Source organism: Corythoichthys intestinalis, chromosome 8 (genome assembly GCF_030265065.1).
Source record: "Corythoichthys intestinalis isolate RoL2023-P3 chromosome 8, ASM3026506v1, whole genome shotgun sequence".
NCBI classification, from domain to species: domain Eukaryota; kingdom Metazoa; phylum Chordata; class Actinopteri; order Syngnathiformes; family Syngnathidae; genus Corythoichthys; species Corythoichthys intestinalis.
Genome location: NC_080402.1, coordinates 9,315,729 through 9,342,172, shown reverse-complemented (window position 1 = coordinate 9,342,172; position 26,444 = coordinate 9,315,729). Strand labels below are relative to the sequence as shown.

At 37.7% G+C, this 26,444-nt stretch overlaps 2 protein-coding genes across 4 annotated transcripts in view; both read left to right on the top strand.

The window, feature by feature from the left end:
• The window catches only part of pla2g6 (phospholipase A2, group VI (cytosolic, calcium-independent)), a 46,381-nt gene extending 44,511 nt beyond the window's left edge, over window positions 1–1,870 (top strand). Inside the window, exon 21 of one of the 2 annotated variants that reach the window (XR_009064207.1) lies at window positions 631–1,870. The gene's annotated coding sequence lies outside the window, so the exon portion shown is untranslated. The remainder of the gene's footprint in view (window positions 1–630) is intronic. The other variant, XR_009064208.1, reaches the window with a different exon arrangement.
• Window positions 1,871–1,912: 42 nt separating this feature from the next.
• LOC130920752 (platelet-derived growth factor subunit A-like) lies at window positions 1,913–24,675 on the top strand. Of its 2 annotated transcripts, XR_009064209.1 has the most exons (7): window positions 1,913–5,790; window positions 5,938–6,034; window positions 13,788–13,895; window positions 13,979–14,172; window positions 19,283–19,409; window positions 20,912–21,542; window positions 24,172–24,675. XR_009064209.1 is itself a non-coding variant. In XM_057844165.1 (6 exons), the coding sequence occupies exons 1-6, from the start codon at window positions 5,728–5,730 to the stop codon at window positions 20,920–20,922; spliced, it is 600 nt and encodes a 199-aa protein (XP_057700148.1). In that variant the 5' UTR covers window positions 1,913–5,727; the 3' UTR covers window positions 20,923–21,935. The 2 variants fall into 2 exon arrangements, 1 of the variants encoding a protein (XP_057700148.1); XM_057844165.1 differs by lacking the exon at window positions 24,172–24,675 and having other exon boundaries at window positions 20,912–21,935.
• The last annotated feature ends 1,769 nt before the right edge of the window (window positions 24,676–26,444 follow it).

Below are 26,444 nucleotides of genomic sequence, written 5' to 3'. Positions count from 1 at the left end.
ACCAAACTTACTCCTCATTCTTCTCTTTCTCCCACAACATCAAGTCAGATTAAGTATGAGGTGTGTGTTTGTGTGGAAAATTCAAGGAGACAAAGGGAGCCTAAATGTGTGCTCCATGTTCCAGAGCTCTAGGCTGGATGATTTCCAGATTCCAGAGCTGCTTTCTTAAACTTTGAGTCTTTTGAGACTCTTCAACTTGATACTCATTTACTATTTCTTGACTAAATCAATGGCATCTATTCATTTAACCTCCAGTGGACAAATAGGGGACATTTGTCTGCTTTGTCCATGAAGTGATTGCATCCACAATCACTCAGAAGATTTCTAAGTTTTTCTTTATACGTATTTTTGTTTATTCTTCGTAGTGTTGCACTGATACGGCACAAATATGATGTCATCATTATCGGGGAATACAAAGAAATAATGTACTTTTCGAGATCTAGTTTGAAACCGCCCCACCCAAGATGGCTGCCAGCTCAGCACGCCGCCGTAAAAATACTAGAAGCGCTTGTCAATCTTCCCAAGATGATGATAGATATCAAGCCGTGTGACGTCCATTCATTCTTCTGCTGAGAATTTATGTGAGTTTTTGGATTGTTCCCTGTTTTTTTTTTTTTTTTCTTAATAAAGGGACTTGCACTCTGAAGCCACCGTGTTGCGTTACCGTAATGCACATAATGCGAGCAATGATCCAAATGCGGGATGGTGAGCTGGACTTCGTTGTTCCTTGTGGAGGATGGCCTGACCGCAGTAGTTTTGCAGGTAAGCAAGTTCACACAATTTAATGTTACGCTAACTCTGATGCAGGTCAGACTTCGGATTCTGATATCCCTTCTCTTCGAAGGGGGCGATGGAGGCGGCATGTTGTCGACATGAATCTGTTGGGGCTATGTGAGTGTGCGTGTGTCTGTGTGGTGGGGGGTTCAAGTCATCAGCCAATCAAACGTGCATTTGAGGGCAAAAAAACAGCACATTCAGTAATTAAAAAAGGGATAAATGTAAGTCTATTCTATCCTTACAACTAAAGATATCCCGATCGATTGGGTTCGATCACGCCATTTTCAAAGTATCGGAATCGGCAAAACAATATCGGACATGCCTTTTTTTAATATATAAATATATTTTATTTAAATCGTTTTCTAATTGTATTTAACGTTACAGACAAAATGTCTTACACTCATCCAGAGTAGTTTTGGCTTTAAGTAGGGCTATCAAATTTATTGCGTTAACAACGGTAATTAATGTTTTTCAATTAATCACGTTAATTAATTAACGCATGCGCTGCACGACCCACTCACGCATTAACGCGTTCAATCTATAAAGGCGCAGTTTTACCTATAGACCCTACCCACCGACGTCACAAAACCACGTGCTCGCTGTATGGTTCCGCCCACTTGTCCGTCATTTTGTCTCTGTATTAGCATTGGTTTCAATTGATCGAGGAATTTAAAATGCATTTCATGGAAGACCCGGTCCTTTCTGATGCCTTAAACTCATTGGATGTGTTGCATAAAAGGCGTTATGTGGAAAAGCTTTGTTCTATACAGTCGCCAGATCAATATTTGATGCCCAAATCGATGTTTTTCGACCCACTGTCTTCGCCCTGTCTGCCTGACATCTGCTACGCTGATATTTACAATTATCTTGTCCACACAAAATCAGCCTATTCTCACGAAAATTTGAAAAACTTCAAGAGCTTGGAGGCTTATAAATACTTCGTTGCTGGTTGGGTGAAACAGGTCCTCGTCCACGAAAATTCGGCAGGAATCTATCTTGTGCTTGGAAAGGTGAGTTACGAAATTTTCAATTCAAAATCTTTTGTTATTGCTAACATCCACTGTCAAGTCTAATGTATTTCATGTCGTTTGTCAATGGAGTTAAGGCTTTTAATGTTTATATGGTTTAGCGATAGCACTCTCACTACATACATACGTGTATGTTGTCGGCGATTAGCCTAGCAATGATCTTAATTGTGGTTATTTGTCAGCCCAAAACCCTCTAAGTATATCTTAAATGCATCTTACCGGATATAAAATGACTACTACATAGTCTGTGGTGATTTTTTGGTGCCCAGTTTTCACGTCGAATTGCAGCCGTCCATTTCGCTCTCCTCTTTGGATCCCTCGGAATACGGTAAAACTTCAAGTCTCTCCTTCCATCTTCTCTGTTAGTGCAACCAACAGCCAAACACGCCTTCACCATTTTGATTATTAATGTTAAGGAGCAGAAAAACACGCCGTAAATAGGAGGAATGTACGTAGCCGTAACAGGTTAACACTATGTTTTGACGGACAATTGGGCGGTACCATTCAGGAGAGCGGAGTTGTGACGTCACGTGGGTAGGGTCTATATATAGAGCTAAAAGGCAGCGTATAATTAGTAGAGAGAATTTTGACAGCCTTTGAAGCCATTTTGTATTTGGCTGGAGCCTTACAATCCCTCTCTCAGCAATTAAAAATATTGTGAGCGGTAATGTGGGTAAGAAAGGTAGTAGTTGATCATTTTCTTAACACCCTATGTTCTTTCCCAACGCAGAGAAGATATATGAAATGGTGCCCCTACGCACAGTCATGGTTGCACTTCCCATCATGCATTTGGGCAGAACAGTTAAATGGGTGCAGTATCATTTACTGAAAGCTCAACAAATACACTAGATGGCAATATTTAGTCACAATATACAAAGTCACATTTATCCTTTAAGAATTACAAGTCTTTCTATCCGTGGATCCCTCCCACAGAAAGAATGTTAATAATGTAAATGCCATCTTGAGGATTTATTGTCATAATAAACAAATACAGTACTTATGTACTGTATGTTGAATGTATATATTCGTCCGAGTTTTATTCATTTTTTTCTTAATGCATCGCCAAAATGTATATGATCGGGAAAAATTATCGGGAATGATTGGAATTGAATCGGGAGCAAAAAAAAAAAAAAAAAGCAATCGGATCGGGAAATATCGGGATCGGCAGATACTCACACTAAAACGATCGGGATCGGATCGGGAGCAAAAAAAACATGATCGGAACAACCCTAAGTTACAAAATATGGGAAGACAATCTAAATAACCTATATAACTGAAGACATTATATAATGCAACTAAGGTTTCTTAAAAGTGGGGACAATTTAAGAATACTGAAAAGTTGGTAGTGTTATGTCCCTACCATCAAACGTGGAGATTATGGGAGGGTGGCTTAAAATGTCATTGCATATAATTGACTTTCCAATACTATATAGGAATTTGAAATTAAGATTTTGCCGGTAAAATGTTGTCAATAAAAGTTCTAAAGCAATAAAACTAACAACAAAAATGAATGAAATGAACAAAAAAAAAATAATGGGTCAAAATTATTTTTCAAACATCACGTGACTAGCATCTTATAGAAGGCCATTTGCTTTGCTTAACCCCCCCCCCCCCCCCCCAAAAAAAAAACACCTGAGGACAGAAGAAGCAAGATGGGTATTGGTAATTTTTTTCAAACCTAAGCTTTCAAAAGAAACAACAACTACTGAGCGGGAACCAAGGATTGAAGATGTGGCCCATGAGACGCTGGCGCCGGAGTTTCAGTTTGCTCCACTGAAGATGTTAACCCTCAAAAATCATGGGGGGGGGGAACGCTCATTTTCAACATATTACCGTATTGGCCCGAATATAAGACGGCCCTGATTATAAGACGACCCCCTCTTTTTCAAGACTCAAGTTTGAAAAAATGCTTTTTGAACACCAAATTAGTTTTTATACAGAAAATAATTACAGTACATCCGAAACAAACGATTATAACAATAAACTTGAGAGAAAAAGCATGTTATTTTGCCTCATTCAAATCTTAATATCTGAACATTTAAATATGTAAACTAAAGTGCAATCACATTCGTAAATGAATGGCTTCTGGTTTTTGAAATGTAAATAAACCAATCTATTGTGATAAAACAGCAAAATTGCAATAACTGCATTAACCATCAAAGTGAAGTATAACTGTAACTGTAGTCTTGAAACAAATCCGAGTAAGGAAAAACATTGCAATAAAATAATGCAAACTGGTTAAACTTGAGAGTAGCCGAGATCTGTCATGACAGAACATCGCTTCAATGATATCTGGCGCCATCTAGCGTCGTGAATGGGGAGAGTAGCTGAGATCTGTCATGACAGAACACCGCTTCAATGATATCTGGCGCCATCTAGGGTCGTGAACGGGTATAATGTCTAGACCGTGAATATAAGACGACTTGCCTGGCACGGCCAGACTGTTTGCCCTGTGTTTTTCAAACACTGAGAGTATAGTCTGGGACCCAGCCCATTAACGGCCTCTCGAGCAAGTACAAAATCAATCGACAAATCTGATTCGTTTATTTGCGTGACGTGTTCTTGACGAGCAACGTCACTCTTCCGCGTCGGAAGTCGTCTCCACAACAACACAGATGGCGAACAGGAGAGCCGAGTATATGTTCCAATCCACGGTAAAATCAGTTTTAAATGACCAAAAACACATCGACACAAGTAATTGACAACAGTCTGTCTCGCGCTAGCCATGTTGAATAAACTCCGCTCTCCTCGTATGTTTACTTCCGCGCGCAAGTCCTTCGTTCCGCCCGATGCTGATTGGTCCACTCCGCTGTCTGTTTGCTGTGGCTTGCTCAGCCCTGGAAATTTTATCTGCTTAATGGTGGCCAGACTCAATAGCTGGAACAGTGGTGAGTCTGGAGTACCAGGCTATAAGACGACCCCCTCTTTTCCACTCTTATTTCAATGCAAAAAACACCGTCTTATATTCAGGCCAATACGGTATTATAAATGTTCCTGGTTGGAATATTCAGTCAAAACGGATGCAGCGTCTACTTCTCCACTAGGTAAGACTGGAATACGCGCGCACTCACGCACGCACACACAGCTGGGATGCCTGTATGTACGAGCTTGAGCTAAGCTACTATCCGAGCATATATCTTGTAAGGTAATTTTATTGCTGACTCTGCGTTTCGGGGTCATCAACTTTTTTGAAAAGTTGCCACCGTCCAAAAACTGTGCGCTATATTATTATAAAACTAATAATACAACAATACTCTAATGATAATTAATTTGGAAATAATAATATATAATATTTATGGGTTTAATTATGAATTATCAAATAATTACAATTATTAAATAATCACTTGCCTTATAAAGGGATTAAAATTTTACATGTCAATTATTTGAATAGCTGTCCACTGTAGCAATCACTGTCCCTTAAAGGGTTAAAAAAAAAAAAAAAAAAAAACTTTTGACATGACATTTTGGCCCGTGTTCACTGCTCCATTGCTTCCATCCATTCTGATTTAAAGTGCGCGCTCCCTTTTATTTATGGTCGCAGGGGCGCGCGCAGTCACATCCAGGGATCGAGACGTCTGCACTTCATTTGGTCTGGAAAGACGCAGGCAGGCAGAGCCAAGTTTAGGGGTCACCTCAAACAGCCACTTGGATGTTTGATTTTTAAATTTTTTTTTTATGTGGATTATATCGAGAAACTGCTGATTCTGCGGTAGTTCACTGTGAATGGCATCACTTTCTCACATATTTCTGAAGAACTAAATAACTAGGTTACTTCTAGCCTGGTTCTCATTTATGGCTTGGAAGTAAAATATTTTTTTCGAGGCATGGTTGTGAGCTCCAGCCGAGAGCAGGGAGCGACACCCGGGCTCCGTCAGTGTACCCTCGCCCCTTCCCGGAGCCTCCTCGGCGGACCTGCGAGGAGATGAGACCCGTGCTCTACCAAGTCCTCGCCGGCTGTCTTTGCCTCTTACGAGCTGCCGCTGAGGTAAGTTATGAATATTTACATATTTTAACATAAATTTAAAAAACATTTTTAATTGACAATCTGTTTGTGAGAAACGGAGAAATGCTTAAACTACTCGACTACCGACTGATAAAATACCGACCTGCTGTCGCCCTCTCCTCCCGGCAGGAGTCTCAAATTCCCCGGGAGCTCGTGGAGCGTCTCTCCCGAAGCGACATCCGGAGCATCAACGACCTCCAGCGGCTGCTCGAGATAGACACCGTAGGTAAAAAAGAAAAAAGCCTCCTGTTTTAGTGTTTGCCCTCCATTACTAATAAGAATAATAAATTGCAGTGTAACTGACAACTTAATTTTTATATATGACAAAGATAAGCATTAGGGAAACTCACTAGGATACTGCAGGATGTATAAAAAGAACTACAATCTAAAAAAATACTTTAAAGCCTATTGTGGGCCATAACAAGAGAGTATTTAACATCTTAGTCATCTCAGAACTTATCTGTTAGTTTTAAAAATATATTTAAAAATACAATCATTATTAATAACAAAAAGTATATGTATATATTAGGGCTGCAGCTATCGATTATTTTAGTAGTCGATAAATCTATCAACCAGTTAGTTTGAATGATCGAGTAATTGAATTAGGAATATTTAATGTGTTGCAGATTAATTTTTAGGAGATGTAAAACAAAGGCTTGCTAAGATTGCACTTTCAGAAGAGCATTACAATACAATACAAAATGAAATTCCAAAGTGTTTCTTCAAACTATGCAATATTTCACTTTAATTTAAAAATAAATTAAAATACCTGAGCATAGCCTCAAACAGTATAAAAAAATAAATAAATCGGGATCTAAGTACAACAAAAGAACAATTGGCTAACTTGCGTAGTAAAAGTCTGCTAACTTAAATCCTATAACATGCTAACATTTTTTAGCAATGGTCTTAACAAATCGTTCAAACACAGATTCCCACAAAAAAACGGCGAAACATACCAATAAACTAAATTACAAATGCTTTAAAAAAAAAAAACATATTAGCTTAGACAAAAACTTACAATCTTATGTTGGTCTAACAGGGTGCATGTCAAATGAGTTATGTCATATTCACTGTTGCCATTAGAGGGTAATGTATTCACCCAAACCAATAATCAATCTATATGTGTGTATGGGCTGTCAAACGATTAAAACTAATATAATAATAATTATTAAATTAATTGAGTTAATCACAGCTTAAAAATTAATTAATCGTAATTAATCGCAATTCAAAACATCTATAACATATGCCATATTTTTCTGTAAATTATTGTTGGAATGGAAAGATAAGACACAAGACGGATATATACATTCAACATACTGAACATAAGTACTGTATTTGTTTATTATAACAATGAATCAACAAGATGTCATTAACATTATTAACATTCTGTTAAAGCGATACATTAATAGAAAGACTTGTAGTTCTTGAAAGATAAATGTTAGTACAAGTTATAGAAATTTTATATTAAAACCCCTCTTAATGTTTTCGTTTTATTAAAATTTTTAAACTTTTCAATCAAAAAATAAACTAGTAGCTCACCATTGTTGATGTCAATAATTACACAATGCTCATGGTGCTGAAACCCATAAAATCAGTCACACCCAAGCGCCAGCAGAGGGCAACAAAACACCAAAAAACACAAGTAACAAGTGGAAATGACATTGTGCTATCATTTTAATCTGTTTGAGCGGGGCATGTGCGTTAAATGCGTCAAATATTTTAACGTGATTAATTTAAAAAATTAATTACCACGATAATTTTGACAGCCCTAATTTATATGTATATATATATATATGTATATATATATATATATGTATATATATATATATATGTGTATATATATATATATATATGTATGTATATATATGTGTGTATATATATGTATATATATATGTATATATATATATATATATATATATATATATATATATATATATATATATGTATATATGTATATATATATATATATATATATATATATATATATATATATATATATATATATATATATATATATATATATATATGATGTCCCTGTATGTGGATGAAAACAGAGAAAATGCAAAAATCATACAATAAATAAAATGTGTACAAATAAAATGCACTAAAAATGATAATTGTGCTTACAAAAAGTTCTGTGACAAGCAAAATTCAAATTTTAAAATTGAAATATCAATAAATAAACAAAAACAACTGTTTTAAATCAGTGCAGTGATTAAAAAGAGCAGTAAGTTAAAACAAAAAAAATTTGTTCTGAAAACTATTTGAAAATTATGAAGATAAAACTAGAAAAATAGAGATTAATAGTAATGATGATGTGAAATACTACCAATGTAAAAAACCTTAATATAACTTAAAATTGACACAATAAAATTACAGCACAAATTATCTTAAAAATATAATTTCAACATGTATGGGTGCTCCAAATACTTTACATAGAAACACTCTTTCAGAACAATTTTCTTGATCCAAACACACTCTATATACTGTAAATGTCTAAAAATGGGATCCAGTGGTTACTTACAGTACTATTAAACTTTAAGTGCATGACACGAGGCTGGCAAGTTGAACGCCCTAAGGCCGCCACTCCCTCCCAACCATTCAGTGGCATGAAAGAACAAATTGGAGGTATTGATGTGGTTGTTCTGGCTAAGTTCTCAGTGAGAGGATGCTGTCCTCTCATCTCATTAGCACGACGTTGCCAAGAGACCGACTTGCCCCGTCTTGCTCTTTACACTCTCTGTGAACTCCGGAGACGTGCGAGCCGCTTGCCAAAACCTAGACGGACAATTTAGAAAGAAAAGCAGCATTTAAGCAATTTGGAAGTTAAAACGCATGCGAGAATTTCGCTCGTGGGAGTCGAGTCTACAACCTTTGCTTACGATGTCATGGTGATCTCATTCAAAGATCATAACAACCAACAACAATACCAATTACTGAAAACTTATGAATTTAGTGAAAATTACTGTCCTCCTTTTCTATATAATTGATATTAAACAAGTAGTTGCACTGTGCACTTGTTTCGGGATAACCTTCGCACAAAAGATGTATTTTCCACGCATGAAGAAGGACCAATCTGCCATTTAATTTTTCACGTGCGATGCCAACATTAATCCTGGCATCATTGACATGCAAATAGTCAGTGTGACGGCTCCCCCCGGCTCGGGGGGTGTGGAGAGGGTCAAGTGGCTCACTTCATTATGCTGTTGTCACGCCGCCCATTATTTGGTCTGGGCTGGAAGGCCACTACGTTGCCATGTATAATTCATGCCAAAATTCCTGCGTGTCAGGGTTGAGGGGTGAGTTTGAGATCAGCCGAGTGGGAGGCGGGGATTATTTTTTTTCTGGCATGCATCGGGCACTTTATTAGGTTCGCTGTTAATTAGTGCTGCAACGATTAATCGATTAACTCGAGTAATACGATTATAAAAAGGCTTCGAATCAAATAAAGCTGCTTCGAGTATTCGTTTAATTAGAATGGCGTTGTAATGGTTTGTTTTGAAAGTGTTTGCATTTAGTTTTATTGATTTGGGTGGATACACTGCTCTCTAGTGGCTACAGTGAATATGACATAACTCATTTAACATGGCTGAATCCAGCACATTTAGACCTGTTAAGACCAACATCAGGTAAGTTTTTGTTTGAGCTAATATGTTTTTTATGCATTCGTAATTTAGTTTATAGGTGTATTTAGCCGATTTTTTGTGGGAATATGTGTTTTAATGATTTGTTAATATTATTGTAAACAAAAAAAAAACATTGACGTTTTATAGCATTTAAGCTAGCAGCTAAGATCAGGTATTTTAATTCATTTTTAAATGAAAGAGCAGTTCTGCGTAGTTTGAAGAGACACTTGGAAATTTTATTTTGCATTTAATGGTCTTTTGAAAGTGCAATCTTAGCAAGACTTTGTTTTACATCTCCTAAAGTTTATTCTGCAACACATTTTTATGATCTTCATGTGATGTAAAGCACTTTGAATCACCTTGTGTTGAATTGTGCTATATAAATAAATTTGCCTTGCCTTGACTTTCCATTAAATCCTAATCGGATTACCGTATTTTTCGGACTATAAATCACAATTTTTTTTTCATAGCTTGGCTGGGGGTGAGATTTATACTCTGGAGCGATTTGTGTGTGAAATTATTAACACATTATTATACCATTTCAAATGTTATTTTGGTGTTTTGGAGTGACACTGATGGTTTGGTAAACTTGTTAGCATGTTCTTTATGCTATAGTAATCTGAATAATTTAATAGCTATGTTACGTTAGCATACCGGCCACGTTCGCATTTCGTTGTTCATGCATCATGTAACATTATCATACTGTACACTTATTCAGCATGTTGTTCTCTATTGTATTTTTATTTTAAATTGCCTTTCAAGATGACATATCTGTTCTATGTGTTGGATTTTATCAAGTAAATTTCCCCCAAAAATGTGATTTATACTCTGGTGCGATTTATACTTAGGTGCGGCTTATAAATCCGAAAAATACGTTACTCGATTATTCGAACTAACAAGTTGACAGATTAATCGACTACTAAAATTATCGATAGCTGCAGCCATTCTGTTAATTCTAAAGAGGATCCATGTAGCAGTGCTGGATTTAACATAAACTGTGTAGCAACATATGTAGACAAACAATTTAATGCTACTAGGATGTCAGAGCTTCTTAATTTTTTGTGAAGGACTAATTGTGCTGCCTAACTGATAAGCAAAGAGGACAGTTTATTCATGTGTCTGTTCTTTCCTGCCCCCACGTGGCTGAGGCAGGCACACGAGAAAGACTGATGCAGTGGTACCTCTAATTGCAAACGTCTCTACAAACTGAATTTTCAGGATACAACACACCTATAAGGGAATATAATGCTTGTTATGGAAGAAATTTCAGGAAACTAAAGGCAAAAATACAGCTGCTACTCCCAGCTCTTAGAGTTAACTGAATGTAATATACTTTTAGCTGCTCTGTCATTGGCTATTGCCTAGCATCTTCCTGGTATCCAATTGGCCAAGAGGGACCACTACTGTATGTGTATGTGTGTAACCCAGCGTCCTCTTCATTCGCCCCTCAAGTCATGAGGTGGTCCGACAGCTTTATGTGAGTGTATTCTTTACTCAATTCTTAGGTTATGCACAACTCTCTTTTTTTTTTTTTGCAATAATCTAATTATAACATGTATTTGTTACGTGTTTAGATGCATTTTTATGCTTTATAAAAGATTTCTGTCTGAAATTTGGAGGGGGGCTTGCAACGGATTAGGGCAGGGGTGTCCAAACTTTTTGCAAAGGGGGCCAGATTTGGTGTGGTAAAAATGTGGGGGGCCGACCTTGGCTGACGTACTTTACGTAGAACAATATATTTAAGCAAATTTTATCAAGCCATTCTGTGTGTCACATTTGCTTTATTATTTTTTTTTTAATTAATAATTTCAACAATCTCGCAACTAGCCTTTGTGGCGTTCTCTTTCAATTCTCGGGATCTTGCGAAATACTGCTGCTGTGAAATTAAACTAGCTTCAAGTTTCTTCAATTTCTCGCTGCGAATCTTCCCTGTAATCTTGACGTACATATCAGCGTGTCTTGTTTCTCGCCTCACATTAAACTCTTTAAAAACATCTTTGCAAATGAGGCAGACACAGTTGTTGCGTATTTTAATGAAGAAATAGTCCAATTTCCACCTATCCTTGAAGCGTCGGCCGTCGCAGTGAACTTTTTTGTTGTTGATTGTTGCCATTTTAGAAAATTGGAAGTCAAGGGTCCCACGGGGTAATGTTTCTTGAAGGCAGTGGCACCTACAGAAATTTTTCATAGGGGTGGCCAGATGGGGCAACTTAAAATCTTGGGGTGGCACACCAAAACTAAAAGCCATAATTTCAGGTTTTCATTATATTATTGCAGTAAAAAGGTTAGGGGAAAACTATCAGAAAGACTTAAGGACATGACTACTGATATACTTTGGTGTATTGTGTAATATTTGATGTTACTAATGATTTAATGTGCATAGTCCATAACTGTCCAGTCAACATTTTGAGATCCACAACAATTCTGTTTTATAGTGTTATGTATATATTAGGCATAAGGTGTACATTAAACAAAACAAAATAATTACTGGGGAAAAGCAGGTGCTGGCAGATTTGCATTTGGGATGAAATGCATAACTGATGCTACAACAATCTAACGATACTATACTGGCAAGCGGGGTGGCCAACAAATTTATAGGGGTGGCCGTGGCCACCCTTGGCCACCCCCTGGGGGCGCCACTGCTTGAAGGGCTGCTGCCTTTTAGTGGGTAAATGAGGATCAGCATTTAATATGTAAGCTACTTCATATGCTGGTAGCAGTACTGCTGACCAATTTATTAAGTCTGTGTGCGGGCCAGACGTTATTGATCTTATGGCAGAGGCTGGGGGCCGGATGAAATTTGATCAACGGGCCGCATTTGGCCCCCGGGCCGCACTTTGGCCATGTCTGGATTAGGGCATTAACATGGAAAATGCGCCTCTATTTGCGGAGCTTTCAGATTACGAAATTACTGTACTTCCAAAATCAATAAATTTTGTAAGTAGATGTACCACTGTACTTTTAATGCACATAGCAAAATCCAGTATAAATAAGATTTACCGAGACATTTTCTCAAAGTATCTAATTATGCAAATTGTGAGATTATTAGACCTCTGATGATGGAGAAAATAATGTTTAAGGTAAAAAAAAATTGACACCGCTTACGGGAGGAGCCATTTTGTGGCGTCAGTTATACACATGCACATTCACACTAGTCTCAAGCGCAATTGCATGTCATAACAATGGTCAACAAAAAATGTTACATTATGCAAACACCTGTTAATAACATAATTTTTGTGTGCGGAATCCAAATCTGGCCTTATTTTTTTCTGTGAGCTCAATTTTCGTGCAAATCAAGTTTTAAATCTAAATGATTTCAAAGCTATATTTTGAACAAAGTGGGGATACATAGAGTGGTACCTCAGCTTAAGAACGTCTCTCCACAATACAGATATTTCAGGTTAAGACACGCTTCAATGGAAAATATTGCCTCTTGTTAAGAAATTTCAGGATAGAAAAGGCAAAATACAGTACGGCTGGTACTTGCAACTTGGTTACTGAACGTAACATTGTTATAGCTGCTCTTCATTTGGCTGTTGCCCAGCATTCCTGGCATCCACTTGGCTAAGAGGGACCGCTACTGTATGTGTATGTGTGTATCCCAGCGTCCTCTTCATTCGTCGCTCGTGTTCCGACAGCTTTACATGAGTGTATTTTATTTTATTCTTTACTCTATTCTAGGTTTTTTACATTATGCACAACTCAGATTTTATGTTTATTGCCCAATCATCTAATTGTAACATGTATTCGTTAGATGTTTTAATGCATTTTTATGCATTATAAAAGATTTATGTCTGAATTTTGGGAGGCTTGGAACGGATTAGGGCATTTACATGGAAAACGCGTCTCTACTTACAGAATTTTCAAGTTAAGAAAATACTTCCAGAACCAATGAATTTCGTAAGTAGAAGTACCAGTGTGCCCTATGGCATTGACCATGTGGCACCTCGCTGTCAGAGTACAAAGAAAAGCGTACACCATGTCTTATTGACGATCAATCCGTTAAGGGGAGGCTTGAACTCATTCGTAGCATATCCGATAATTTCACTGTTACAGGTTTACTTGAGACATGAGTATTTTAAGTTACGAGCAAATGACATGACCCGTGCAATGTGTTTTCATGCTAGCAAGTAAATAGCAGACTCATGCAAGTCCCTAAATGAGTTATCCTAATCTCATCAGGCTGTAGCCACTCTGATGGATACTTGCCTATGTATAATGAGATCTATGAGTTGCATGTAAACATCTCCAGAATCGGGACACAGTGTGCGTGTGTGTGTGGACTCAAGGTTCTGGGAATCTTCAAAAGTTGAAAGCGTGACATCCTAATGTGTTGTTTTGTCTCATGTCCAGAAAACCAAGTGATTGAAGAGACCAAACACGACTATGGCAAGGTCGTCTCTCACGCCTTCGTGGACTTCAAGCGTGCGTACACGCATGCACGTTACAGGCGAAGTACTGGTAAGACACACACACACACACATAGAAGTGGCTAAGACACTCATGATAAGAGTTCTGAAGTGTCTCTTGCTCGCCCCCTGCAGTGGTCGAGGAGGCGTTGCCGGCAGGCTGCAAGGTACGGAGCACCATCTACGAGATCCCTCGCAGTCAAGTGGACCCCACTGCTGCCAACTTCATCATTTGGCCGCCGTGCGTGGAGGTCAAACGCTGCACGGGCTGCTGCAACACTAGCAACATGCGGTGTCAGGCGGCCCGCAAGCACCACCGCACCGTCAGGGTAAATTGACAAACTATACCCATGTTTCTCTTTATTTAACAAAAGGCTACAGACGTTCTCAGCAGTGTTGTTTTTGGCAGCCCTACTTACAGTGCCTTGCAAAAGTATTCGGCCCCCTTGAACCTTGCAACCTTTCGCCACATTTCAGGCTTCAAACATGAAGATATAAAATTTTAATTTTTTGTCAAGAATCAACAACAAGTGGGACACAATCGTGAAGTGGAACAAAATTTATTGGATAATTTGAACTTTTTTAACAAATAAAAAACTGAAAAGTGGGGCGTGCAATATTATTCGGCCCCCTTGCGTTAATACTTTGTAGCGCCACCTTTTGCTCCAATTCACAGCTGCAAGTCGCTTGGGGTATGTTTCTATCAGTTTTGCACATCGAGAGACTGACATTCTTGCCCATTCTTCCTTGCAAAACAGCTCGAGCTCAGTGAGGTTGGATGGAGAGTGTTTGTGAACAGCAGTCTTCAGCTCTTTCCACAGATTCTCGATTGGATTCAGGTCTGGACTTTGACTTGGCCATTCTAACACCTGGATACGTTTATTTTTGAACCATTACATTGTAGATTTGGCTTTATGTTTTGGATCATTGTCCTGTTGGAAGATAAATCTCCATCCCAGTCTCAGGTCTTGTGCAGATACCAACAGGTTTTCTTCCAGAATGTTCCTGTATTTGGCTGCATCCATCTTCCCGTCAATTTTAACCATCTTCCCTGTCCCTGCTGAAGAAAAGCAGGCCCACACCATGATGCTTCCACCACCATGTTTGACAGTGGGGATGGTGTGTTCAGGGTGATGAGCTGTGTTGCTTTTACGCCAAACATATCGTTTTGCATTGTGGCCAAAAAGTTCAATTTTGGTTTCATCTGACCAGAGCACCTTCTTCCACTTCCACTTTAAACGAGACTTTTTATGGATATCTTTGAGAAATGGCTTTCTTCTTGCCACTCTTCCATAAAGGCCAGATTTGTGCAGTGTACAACTGATTGTTGTCCTATGGACAGACTCTCCCACCTCAGCTGTAGATCTCTGCAGTTCATCCAGAGTGATCATGGGCTTCTTGGCTGCATCTCTGATCAGTTTTCTCCTTGTGTGAGAAGAAAGTTTGGAAGGACGGCTGGGTCTTGGTAGAATTGCAGTGGTCTGATGCTCTTTCCATTTCAATATGATGGCTTGCACAGTGCTCCTTGAGATGTTTAAAGCTTGGGAAATCTTTTTGTATCCAAATCCGGCTTTAAATTTCTCCACAACAGTATCTGGGACCTGCCTGGTGTGTTCCTTGGTTTTCATAATGCTCTCTGCACTTTAAACAGAACCCTGAGACTATCACAGAGCAGGTGCATTTATACGGAGACTTGATTACACACAGGTGGATTCTATTTATCATCATCGGTCATTTAGGACAACATTGGATCATTCAGAGATCCTCACTGAACTTCTGGAGTGAGTTTTATGCACTGAAAGTAAAGGGGCCGAATAATATTGCACGCCCCACTTTTCAGTTTTTTATTTGTTAAAAAAGTTTAAATTATCCAATAAATGTTGTTCCACTTCACGATTGTGTCCCACTTGTTGTTGATTCTTGACAAAAAAATTAAATTTCATATCTTTATGTTTGAAGCCTGAAATGTGGCGAAAGGTTGCAAGATTCAAGGGGGCCGAATACTTTTGCAAGGCACTGTAGTTTTAATATTAGTCTTTCGGACGAAAATACTTTTTTGTCCTATTTATAGTTGAGTCATTTCTAAATGTGTTCATCTGAGTATACAGTCCCCGACAAAAGTCTTGTCGCTTATCCATTTTGTCGAAACAATTGCTAATAACCTGATGTTCTAATTATTCAATTGGTTTCAGAAAAGGCTCATACGAAAGCTAAGACCCTCCCAAATGATGTTGAATGTACAAAAATATATTTGTTTCACTGAAAAAAGATTTATAATTTAATGAAGACATAAAGGTCAAATTTTGGCAAGACAAAGGTTTTGTCGCCTACAGAAAGTAGGGGTGTGACAAAATATCGAAATGGTGATATATCGTGACACTTTGTATCCCAAAAGGTTATCGATATGCTCCTGCCAAGAATCGAGATATAGTTTTAAAAAGGTGTCCAGGGCTATTTGCAGGCCATGACATTGACTGGATGAGTCTTTCTACAAGGAATGCTTTAACAGTTTTAGCTCTGTGGCACTGTCATCTTGGAAAATGACAAACATCTTTTCAAGAGATAAGAAAGCTGTTTCAATGTAAACTTGTGCATTTATTGAAGATTTAACCACAGCCATCTCTCCAGTGCCTTTGCCTGACATGCAGCCCCATATCATCATGGACTGAGGGAATTTTGATATCTTCTTCAGGCGGTCATCTTTGTAAATCTCACTGGAACCACCAAACAAAAGTTCCAGCATCATCACCTTGTCAAGAGTCAAGAATCTGCATTGGACAAGGTGTCAAGAGTCAAGAATCTGTATTGGACAAGGTGATGATGCTGGAACTTTTGTTTGGTGCTGTTCCAGTGAGACCTTAAATGGCCCAAAATGACCTAATAGACTGCCACTGACAGCCATAGACGTTCAATCCGTTTGAAGTGGGAGGGATGGCAGGGAATGAACATTCGTTCATTCGTGCCACCCTCCCAGTTCAAACGGATTGGACGTCTACTAGTGATAAACTCATTCCAATTCACACTAGAAGCTTGTTTTTCTGTTAATTCGTTGTTTGTAGAATATCCTAGAATGATTTCCTGACCAATGTATCGATAATCGTTGTATTGCCAGATCGTTGTTATCGTGAGCTTTGTTTCGCAAATCGTATCGTATCGTGAGGTACCAAGAGGTTCCCACTCCTAACAGAAAGTAGTGTGAAAATTGAAAAAAAAAAGTACTTCAAATACAAAAATATGTTACACAACATAAGCGAATTAAGTAGTGGTGCTGTGAGATCCAAATTTAATATTTTGTATGACTTCCATGGGCTTGAAGGACTGCATCCATGCGGTTCCGCGAGGATTCATACAATTTATTGATGAAGTCATCAGGAACATCAAAGAAAGCAGTCTTGCATGCCTTCCAGAGTTCAGCAACATTCTTGAGTTTCGTCTTCCATGCTTCCTCTTTCATCCTGTTCATGTCTGGTAACTGGGCTGGCCAGTCCTGGAGGATCTTGATCTTCTTTGCCTTCTGGAACTTTGAGGTAGAGATTGACGTATGCGATGGAGCACCATCCCGCTGCAAAATTTGTCCCTTTTTATGGTTAGGAATGTAAGAGGCAGCTAAGATTTGTTGAAATTTTATATTATTTATGTTGCCTTCCACCCTGTGGATCTCTTGCACACCCCTGGATGTAACCCCAGACCATGATTTTGCCACCACCAAACTTTACTGTTTTGTGGCAAAAGGTGGATTTTTCAGATGAATCTTCCATTGAATTACACCGCAGTCGCCGCAAAAATTGCAGGAGACCAACTGGAGCCTGCATGGATCCGAGATTCACTCAGAACACAGTGAAGTACATATACAAAATATTAAATTCGGATCTCACAGCACCACTACTTAATTCGCTTATGTCAGGGGTTCCCAAACTACAGCCCGCGGGCCGGATACGGCCTGCCTCCACATTTCGTCCGGCCCCCTGAACAATACCAGAGAGCTTTTTTTTTTTTTTTTTCAATAGTGTTATTTATTTCCTGGCTTTTTTCTGTGAAGAACCCTGAAAGGGTTATTTGGTTATTATCTATTTAATTAATAGCGCTAATATGATATTATATGATATGATATGATATGATATGATATGATATGATATGATAAGATATGATATGATATGATATGATATGATATATTATATTATATTATATTATATTATATTATATTATATTATATTATATTATATTATATTATATTATATTATATTATATTATATTATATTATTTTGTTCCGTGAAGAATCCAGAAAGGGTTATTTGATTGTGGCTTTCTGAAAAACAATATATTTTTACATCTAGGCACTCCTGCAATCGTGACACTTTTTCTGTTACAAACTGACCCCGGCCCCTCATCAGAGAAGGGAAAAGTTATGTGGCCCTCACAGGAAAAAATTTGGGGACCCCTGGCTTATGTTATGTAACATATTTTTGTATTTGAAGTACATTTTTTGTTCAATTTTCACACTACTTTCTGTAAGCAACAAAACTTTTGTGTTGCCAAAATTTGACCTTTATGTCTTCATTACATGGTAAATCTTTTTTTTTTGAAACAAATTTATTGTTGTACATTCAACATTATGTAGGAGGGTCTTAGCTTTCATATGAGCCATTTCTGAAACCAATTGAATAATTTAAAGTCAGGGTATTAGTAGGGCTGTCAAAATTATCGCGTTAACGGGCAGTAATTCTTTTTTTAAATTAATCACGTTAAAATATTTAACGCATTTAACGCACATGCCCCGCTCAAACAGATTAAAATGACAGCACAGTGTAATGTCCACGTTACTCGTGTTTTTTTGGTGTTTTGTCACCTTCTGCTGGCGCTTGGGTGCGACTGATTTTATGGGTTTCAGCACCATGAATGAGCATTGAGTAATTATTGACGTCAACAATGGCGAGCTACTAGCTTATTTTTTGATTGAAAATTTTTACAATTTTTTTAAAAAACGAAAACATTAAGAAAATATGGCATTTTTTAGAGATGGTTTGAATTGCAATTAATTACAATTAATTCATTTTTAAGCTGTGATTAACTTGATTAAAACTTTTAATCGTTTGACAGCCCTAAATGCAATAAAATAAAATTCCTGCGGTGCAGTATGTTGCATCCATGTTCTACATTCAAGCTAACATGCTGAAATTAGCAACGCAAACATGCTAAAATATTAGCCTTAACGCCGCTCATTTTCTCCAAAAATGTGGAAAACTTTCAAATTAAAATTAAAACAGATCTTGAAATCGTAAGTGGCGTAGCATAAGACAGCAAGGATGCGCCCTGACAAACTACATGCGCAATTAGCAAAAAATACCATGCATTGTGAGCATCAAACAACTTTGCATTTTTCTGTTGCCGTCACGTTACCAAAAATAACACTGCTTCTTTGTCATCTGTCATTCTATCCAGGTGGCGAAAGTAGAGTATATTCGCCGTCGACCCAAATTAAGAGAGGTGCAGGTCCGACTGGAGGACCACCTGGAGTGCGCATGCGCCTACAAGCGGCAGCTCGCACCAATCTCGAACACAGACAACGGTGAGTGCGTTGAGAAGGTATTTATGGTTCTTTTCCTTTCTCTGTGCTCGCTTCCTGAATGCGACGGCATCTCGCACTTAGAAGAACACACACAATGATACGCATGGACACCTCAGAAGTGGCTATTTCCTCCCAGAGGACGTGAAAAGAGTGGTTGAAGTCTCTGGGTCAAGCAGGAAAGTGGCCTCAGGTTGACCTTTTAGATTACTGCCTCGCGACAATGAATTGAAAGAGCACATAATGTAAATTATCTACCGTAATTTTCGCACTATAAGGCGCAACTGGTTATAAGCCGCCACCCACCAAATTTGACCCGAAAACGGCATTTGTTCATAGATAAGCCGCACTGGACTATAAGCCGCAGCTGTCCTGTATTATGGGATAGTTACACCAAAAGATATTAACCGGTAACACTTTATTTGATGGATGCATCATAAGACTGTCATAAGACCAAACGATCCAACATGTAACTTTGAACCAATTCTCTTGAAAGCTTCATTGCTACAAGAAACCTTATTTGGCCATCACTCCTCCTTTGGGGGAGACAGTCAACCTCTGCGACCACCTGCTGTCAACACTCTAGTTGTCCGACATGCCTCCTAGCATGCATTGCAGCACTGCAGATATAAATTACAATTTCAATTCATGTTCTGTGCTAATTATTTCTTCAGTTACTGTTCCAGTTGTTTCATTAATTGCTAGTTGTGGAATTTGGTAACACTTTATTTGACAGTGGTGCCATAAGACTGTCATTAGACAATCATAATTATGACATAAGACTGTCATGAGCATTAATGAGTGCTTATAACAGATGTCATTTAGTGATATTGGGCAAATTATCTCACTTTTGAATGGGTGTAAAAGATCCGAGCTGGACATAAATGGAGTTTTGCGGATGACACTTAATAATTATCGCTTGAAGCGGGATGCTTTGCTATGAGTCTTTATTGCTCGCTCTGAACTCTCGTACACTCTCTCTCGAGCCGGAACGCGCGCAGCTCTTTATAATGTCTGTCACGTGACTGTGACGCAGCCGGTAACGCGCTCGGCCAAACAGACAAGTACAGTGGGTGAATTGTGTCCAACTAAGGGTCACCACACGCTAGAATGCCCAGCTGATGTTCATTTGGACTTTCCCAATACCCATGCTCCAGAATTCTCTGGGACTTCTATTAATGACATCTGTCATGCCATTCAGTAATGCCAATGATAGTGTCATGTCATAATCATGAAGTTCTTATGAACCCAAATAAATCAACAAATAAGCCACACTGGACTATAAGCCGCAGGATTCAAAATGAAGAAAAAAGTAACGGCTTATAGTCTGAAAATTACAGTATTTGTGGGGGGATCAGAAAGTACATTTTTCTCAAAAAAGTTACTCAAGTAAATGTAACAGAGTAAATATAACACGTCCATACCAACCTCCGACGGTGAAAGACGTCCAATCCATCCGGATTGGCATCCTCGATTTCACCTTAACTTACCTTTTCTCCTGCTAGGCATCAGGTGAACACAACGGACAGTCGTTGGAATTAGAGCAGCAGTTGGGACAACAAGAACAAGATAAGGATATACACACTCTTAAGCCTTCTAGCATTCTGTTTACGGAATTTTCCATAGAGGAAGTAATGATGTCATCTTTCAAGACCTATGATGGATTTTTTGACCCCCAAGACGTGCGGGCCAACTGAAGGCCTGGATAAAGAATCGGGATGAGAAGCGAGGTGGGACTTCTTGTATAACCCTCTCATCGTCTTGGATTATAAACTGGGATGAATCCTCTCCGGAGGCTGGGATTAAGACTTTTTATATATATATGTTCTGACATTTATCTTGCACAACGTGTACGCTCATGTTTGTATAACCCTCTATCTTGTGATTTGTTACCGTCACAAGGACGGCAGGGAAACACCCTCCTGACATGTAACCGTAACTAATAAACTATTTATACGGGAGTATGTTTCTCTAAAAGGAATACAACAGGCTAGTGTGTGTGTGTGTGTGCGGTGGTGCGTGTGTCTGTGTGAGAGGGAGATTATGTGCAGGATCATAATGCTGAAATTTCCACCCAGTTGTAAGTGAGAACAGCACGCAACGACAAGACCCCATAAGAAGACTGCTAAGGGGAAGGTCAGTGTTTTTGAATATAAAAAAAAGGCACATTCGTCAAAAATATCCCTGGAAAAGACAAGGCCAAATGTCATCTGTGGTGTCAAAGATACTGTGAAATAAGAGAAAAGGTTGAGGTTTTGGCAATTAAACTTTTGTAGCATCAAGCTAACCATTACTTAGCATTGCAGTCACAAAATTTATACTTATTTTAAGGTATTAGTTATAGTATAGTATAGCATAGCATAGCATAAAATAAGAGAAAAGGTTGAGGTTTTGGCAATTAAACTTAGAAATACTAAGAGAGTACCTTTAAAATATTTTAAATCAAATTTAATCTTATTTTAAATCTTATTTTAAATCAAATTTAAAAAATACACATTTATAAAGCTAATTTTTATCCTCAAATGTTTGACAGTGAACTTTTGTAGCGTCAAGCTAACCATTACTCAGCATTGCAGTCACAAAATGTATACTTATTTTAAGGTATTAGTTATAGCATAGTTTAGCATTGCATAGCATAGCATAGTATAGCATAGCATAACATAGCATAGCATAGCATAGCATAAAATAAGAGAAAAGGTTGAGTTTTTTTCAATTAAACTTAAAAATACTAAGAGAGTACCTTTAAAATATTTAGTCTATCGAAATGAAAACTTATTTTAAATCAAATTTAAAAAAATACAAATTTAAAAAACTAATTTACATCATCAAATGTTTGACAGTGAACTTTTGTAGCATCAAGCTAACCATTACTCAGCATTGCAGTCACAAAATTGTTACTTATTTTAAGGTAGGGCCTATTAGTTATAGTATAAGATAGCATAGCATAGCATAAGATAAGAGAAAAGGTTGAGGTTTTGGCAATTAAACTTAAAAATACTTACAGAGTACCTTTAAAATATTTAGTCTATCGAAATAAAAACTTATTTTAAATCAAATTTATAAAATACAAAATTTTAAAAGCTAATTTTCATCATCAAATGTTTGACTGTAAACTTTTTGTAGCATCAAGCTAACCATTACTCAGCATTGTAGTCACAAAATGTTTACTTATTTTAAGGTATTAGTTTAGTATAGTATAGCATAGCATAGCATAGCATAAAATAAAATAAGAGAAAAGGTTGAGGTTTTGACAATTAAACTTAAAAATACTTACAGAGTACCTTTAAAATATTTAGTCTATTGAAATAAAAACTTATTTTATATCAAATTTAAAAAAATACAAATTTAAAAAGCTAATTTTCATCATCAAATGTTTGACAGTGAACTTTTGTAGCATCAAGCTAACCATTACTCAGCATTGCTGTCACAAAATTTTTACTTATTTTAAGGTATTAGTTATAGTATAGTATTGAGTGTAACTATAAAATCATTAGTTGGCATTAATCTGAATGAATACTGTTTTTAACCTAATTTAAAGCCCATGAACAGAATGGTATTTTTAATCCTGAATAGTTCCAAAACCATATCCACACATGCAAAGTTTCGATAGCCAAAGCGTCCTTCACACCGCATGTCACAAAGTAGACGATATCATCCGCATGCTGTTCAAAGACGAGACAGATGGGGATGAGAGTAAGTGAAAGGTGAGAGGGAGGAAATGAAAACAGACACGCTGGAGAACAATGCATGTGCGTTTAAGTGTGTACCGGAGCTCGAAAAACTGCCATCTCGGTAAAGCTTGGCTAAGCAGATTAGCAAAATGCTGGCTAAAAACGTGGGATGCGACAAGTTGCTTTGTTTCGCTTAGTTGAAAATGACTACCTTCTGTTTTCCCCCTTAAATTTTGACTTCTGTTTCGAAGGCACAAAAGACGAAAAAGGGAATCTGAAAACAGAAATGAGTGCTCTTCATCTTGAAGGGGGATGTAAATACTTTAATGGACTCTTGAGTGGAAATCTTGTTAAAGGTGGGCCACGCTGAAACATTAACTCCACCGCTCCCCCAGCCCGTACAATAATCAAAGCAACCTATTTTGAAGGCTTGCCGTGAGATTAAGCCATGCAGCTGTGAGTAAAGTCTGCTGACGGTTTTGATGTTGTTCTGGCATGTTCCGCTTTCTGTTTTTAATCCCTCGTGGTCGTGCTCGCATTTAGCACAAAGCCATTAAGAGCCGTTGTGATGACGAAGAGCAGCAAGTGAGAGGCTATGATCCACCTTGTTATGGATGCAACTTTAACGCTTTGTTAGACAAGTGACTGTTTTTCTGGTCATTTCAAAAATTTAGCATCAAAAAGACCTAGTATCACATCACGTGTGTGGCCTTCTCAGAATGTGATGCCAGGTCTCAATTAAAATCATCATTATTTTTTAAATAGGAGTCATTATTTTTTCCATAATTATTTTCATGAATAAATAAAATTATAAACTAATAAAATGTCAATTAAAAAAACATTTAAAATCAATAAAAACAGAAATACAGTGGGGCGAATAAGTATTCAGTCAACCACTAATTGTGCAAGTTCTCCCACTTGAAAATATTACAGAGGCCTGTAATTGTCAACATGGTTAAACCTAAACCATTAGCGACAGAATGTGGAAAAAAACTTCAGAAAATCACATTGTTTGGTTTTTAAATAATTTATATGGACAGCTTGCAATCATTAATGTCAGAATGAATTCAAAAGTTTATCAGGATGTTTTGCAGGAAAACGAGGCTGTCTGCCAGATAGTCGAAGCTAAACAAAGGATGGAGGCTGCAACAAGACAATGATCCAAAACACAGAAGTAAATCAACTTCAGAATGGTTTCAGAAGAACAAAATACACGTTCTGGAGTGGCCAAATCAAAGTCCAGACTTGAACCCTATTGAGATGCTGTGGCATGACCTAAAGACAGCGATTCATGCCAAACATCCCAGGAATCTGACTGAACTACAGCAGTTTTGTAGAGAAGAATGGGCCTGATCGATGTGCCAGACTGATCTGCAGCCACAGTAAGAGTCTGGTTGAAGTTATTGCTGCCAAAGGGGGGCCCACAAAATATTAAATGTAATGGTTCACTTACTTATTTCCCCCCTTCTGTCATTGTTTGCATACTATCCTCATTAAAATATGAAAACCTATAAATGTTTGGGTGGTTTTAGTTGAAGCAGATACTGTTTTATCATCTGTGTGATTCTGACAAAGATCGGATCACATTTGATGGTGATTTTATGCAAAAATGGGAGAAATTCCAAAAGGTTCAGATACTTTTCCATACCACTGTACAAAACTATTTTGGTTGTGGCGACTTTTAGCCATTTCTTCATGTTGTCCTCCCATGTCGTGATGATGGCAGATGGATGCGACATTTTCAAATTGTCTTTTTTGAGGGATTTTGATTAATAATGCCACTCCACCTCCACTGTTGTTTTGGTTGGAAAAAGTGTAAAACCAAAGTTGCGAGCAGAAATGAGGAAGTACCTCGTAAACTTGTCTATGGCGGAAAACACAGACAAGACTGAAAAAGCAGTTTCTGCTCTTGCATTCCTCTTTAAAAGAAACTGCTATATTCTAAGCCAAAACAACTGTTGTGTTTGATAGAACAATATGTCTCTATGCTGCCATAGCAGATTCATGGTGCATGAAGTCCCCGAACTATTTTTGTCCGTTTTACCCTGGAAATCCCCTTTCACAGACGTCGCGCGACCGCTTTTGTTTCAACGCAGCCATAAAACGAAGGTAATTAATTATATTTATTATTCAAAACGTCTGTCATTTTTAGCTTAAAATCATTAATTGATGTCTAATATTTCATTAAAAAAAAAATTTTTTTAAAAACGACTTTAAAGAATTATTCACTCGCATATTTTAACATTTTAAACAAATTAAGTCACAATGAAAAAAATGACGTCTGTAAAAAAGTCACAGATATCTACCTCATAACTATCGCTTAATTGTATTTTTTTGTTACTGTCGCATTTTCTCCGATGTTAGATAATAAATAATCGATCCAAACAAAGAAAAACTGAAAGAAAACAAAAATGTTTAAAAGAGTAAATATATGAAAAAGAAAATCTCGACCACTCCTTGATGTCTGCGATTTCTGCATAGCGACCCTTGTTATATGACCATGTTTCACCCATAAAATCCCCCAAAAATTCAGCTGTGGCCATTCACAGCTGTGTCTTGACACTCCGTGATACATGCGACATGGAGTTTTTGGATCAAACAAGGTAAGTACGCGATAATATCTCGTAAAAGAAAAGTCATGGCGTCTGTAATTCTGCTCTCGCATGCTCTCACCTCCAGATAGGGTTTTACTCTTAATTATTATTATTATTATTTTTAAATGCCCTCCTGTTCAAAAATGGTCTTCACCCAGAAAATTGAGATTTTAAGCTTTCCAAAGATGTATCACACGTGCATATCGGACAATTTTGAAAGTTGGCAAGATTGGGGGTCTCAGAGCGAAACTTCAAGTCCCCTGAGTGTTTTCTGCCCTATACTGTATTTATTTATTTTTTTTTAAATCCCAACTTTAAAAAATCTGTCTTTTTAACATTCCCTGACCTCTGATTTTGAATTCACAAACATTGCATTGAAAATGAAATAAATGCTAAAATGAGGTACTAAATCAGTATGTCCCCACCGTTTTTTTCAACACTTTTTGAACCATTGGAAATGACTTACAAGGCGATAAAGAAGGCGAAAAGACACTAATAAGCAGAAAAAGAAGACCTCGGGGTGACGATAGTAAATCTTTTCCTGACTTTTTATTGAAGTTGCATTTAAAGAGCGGACACATGGTGCACTGAATAAAAGGTTTCCACAAGGAAGAAGCCCTACTGCTCCTCCCGATGAAGATGATTTACACACCACACAGTCTAAGATAATCATTAAACGGCTCGCATCAATAACGTTTACACAGCGAGGCCAGTGGGAGTCTGTGACATTAATGGCAGGATGGGAGGAAGCGTCGCATCCTGCTCGCACCGAG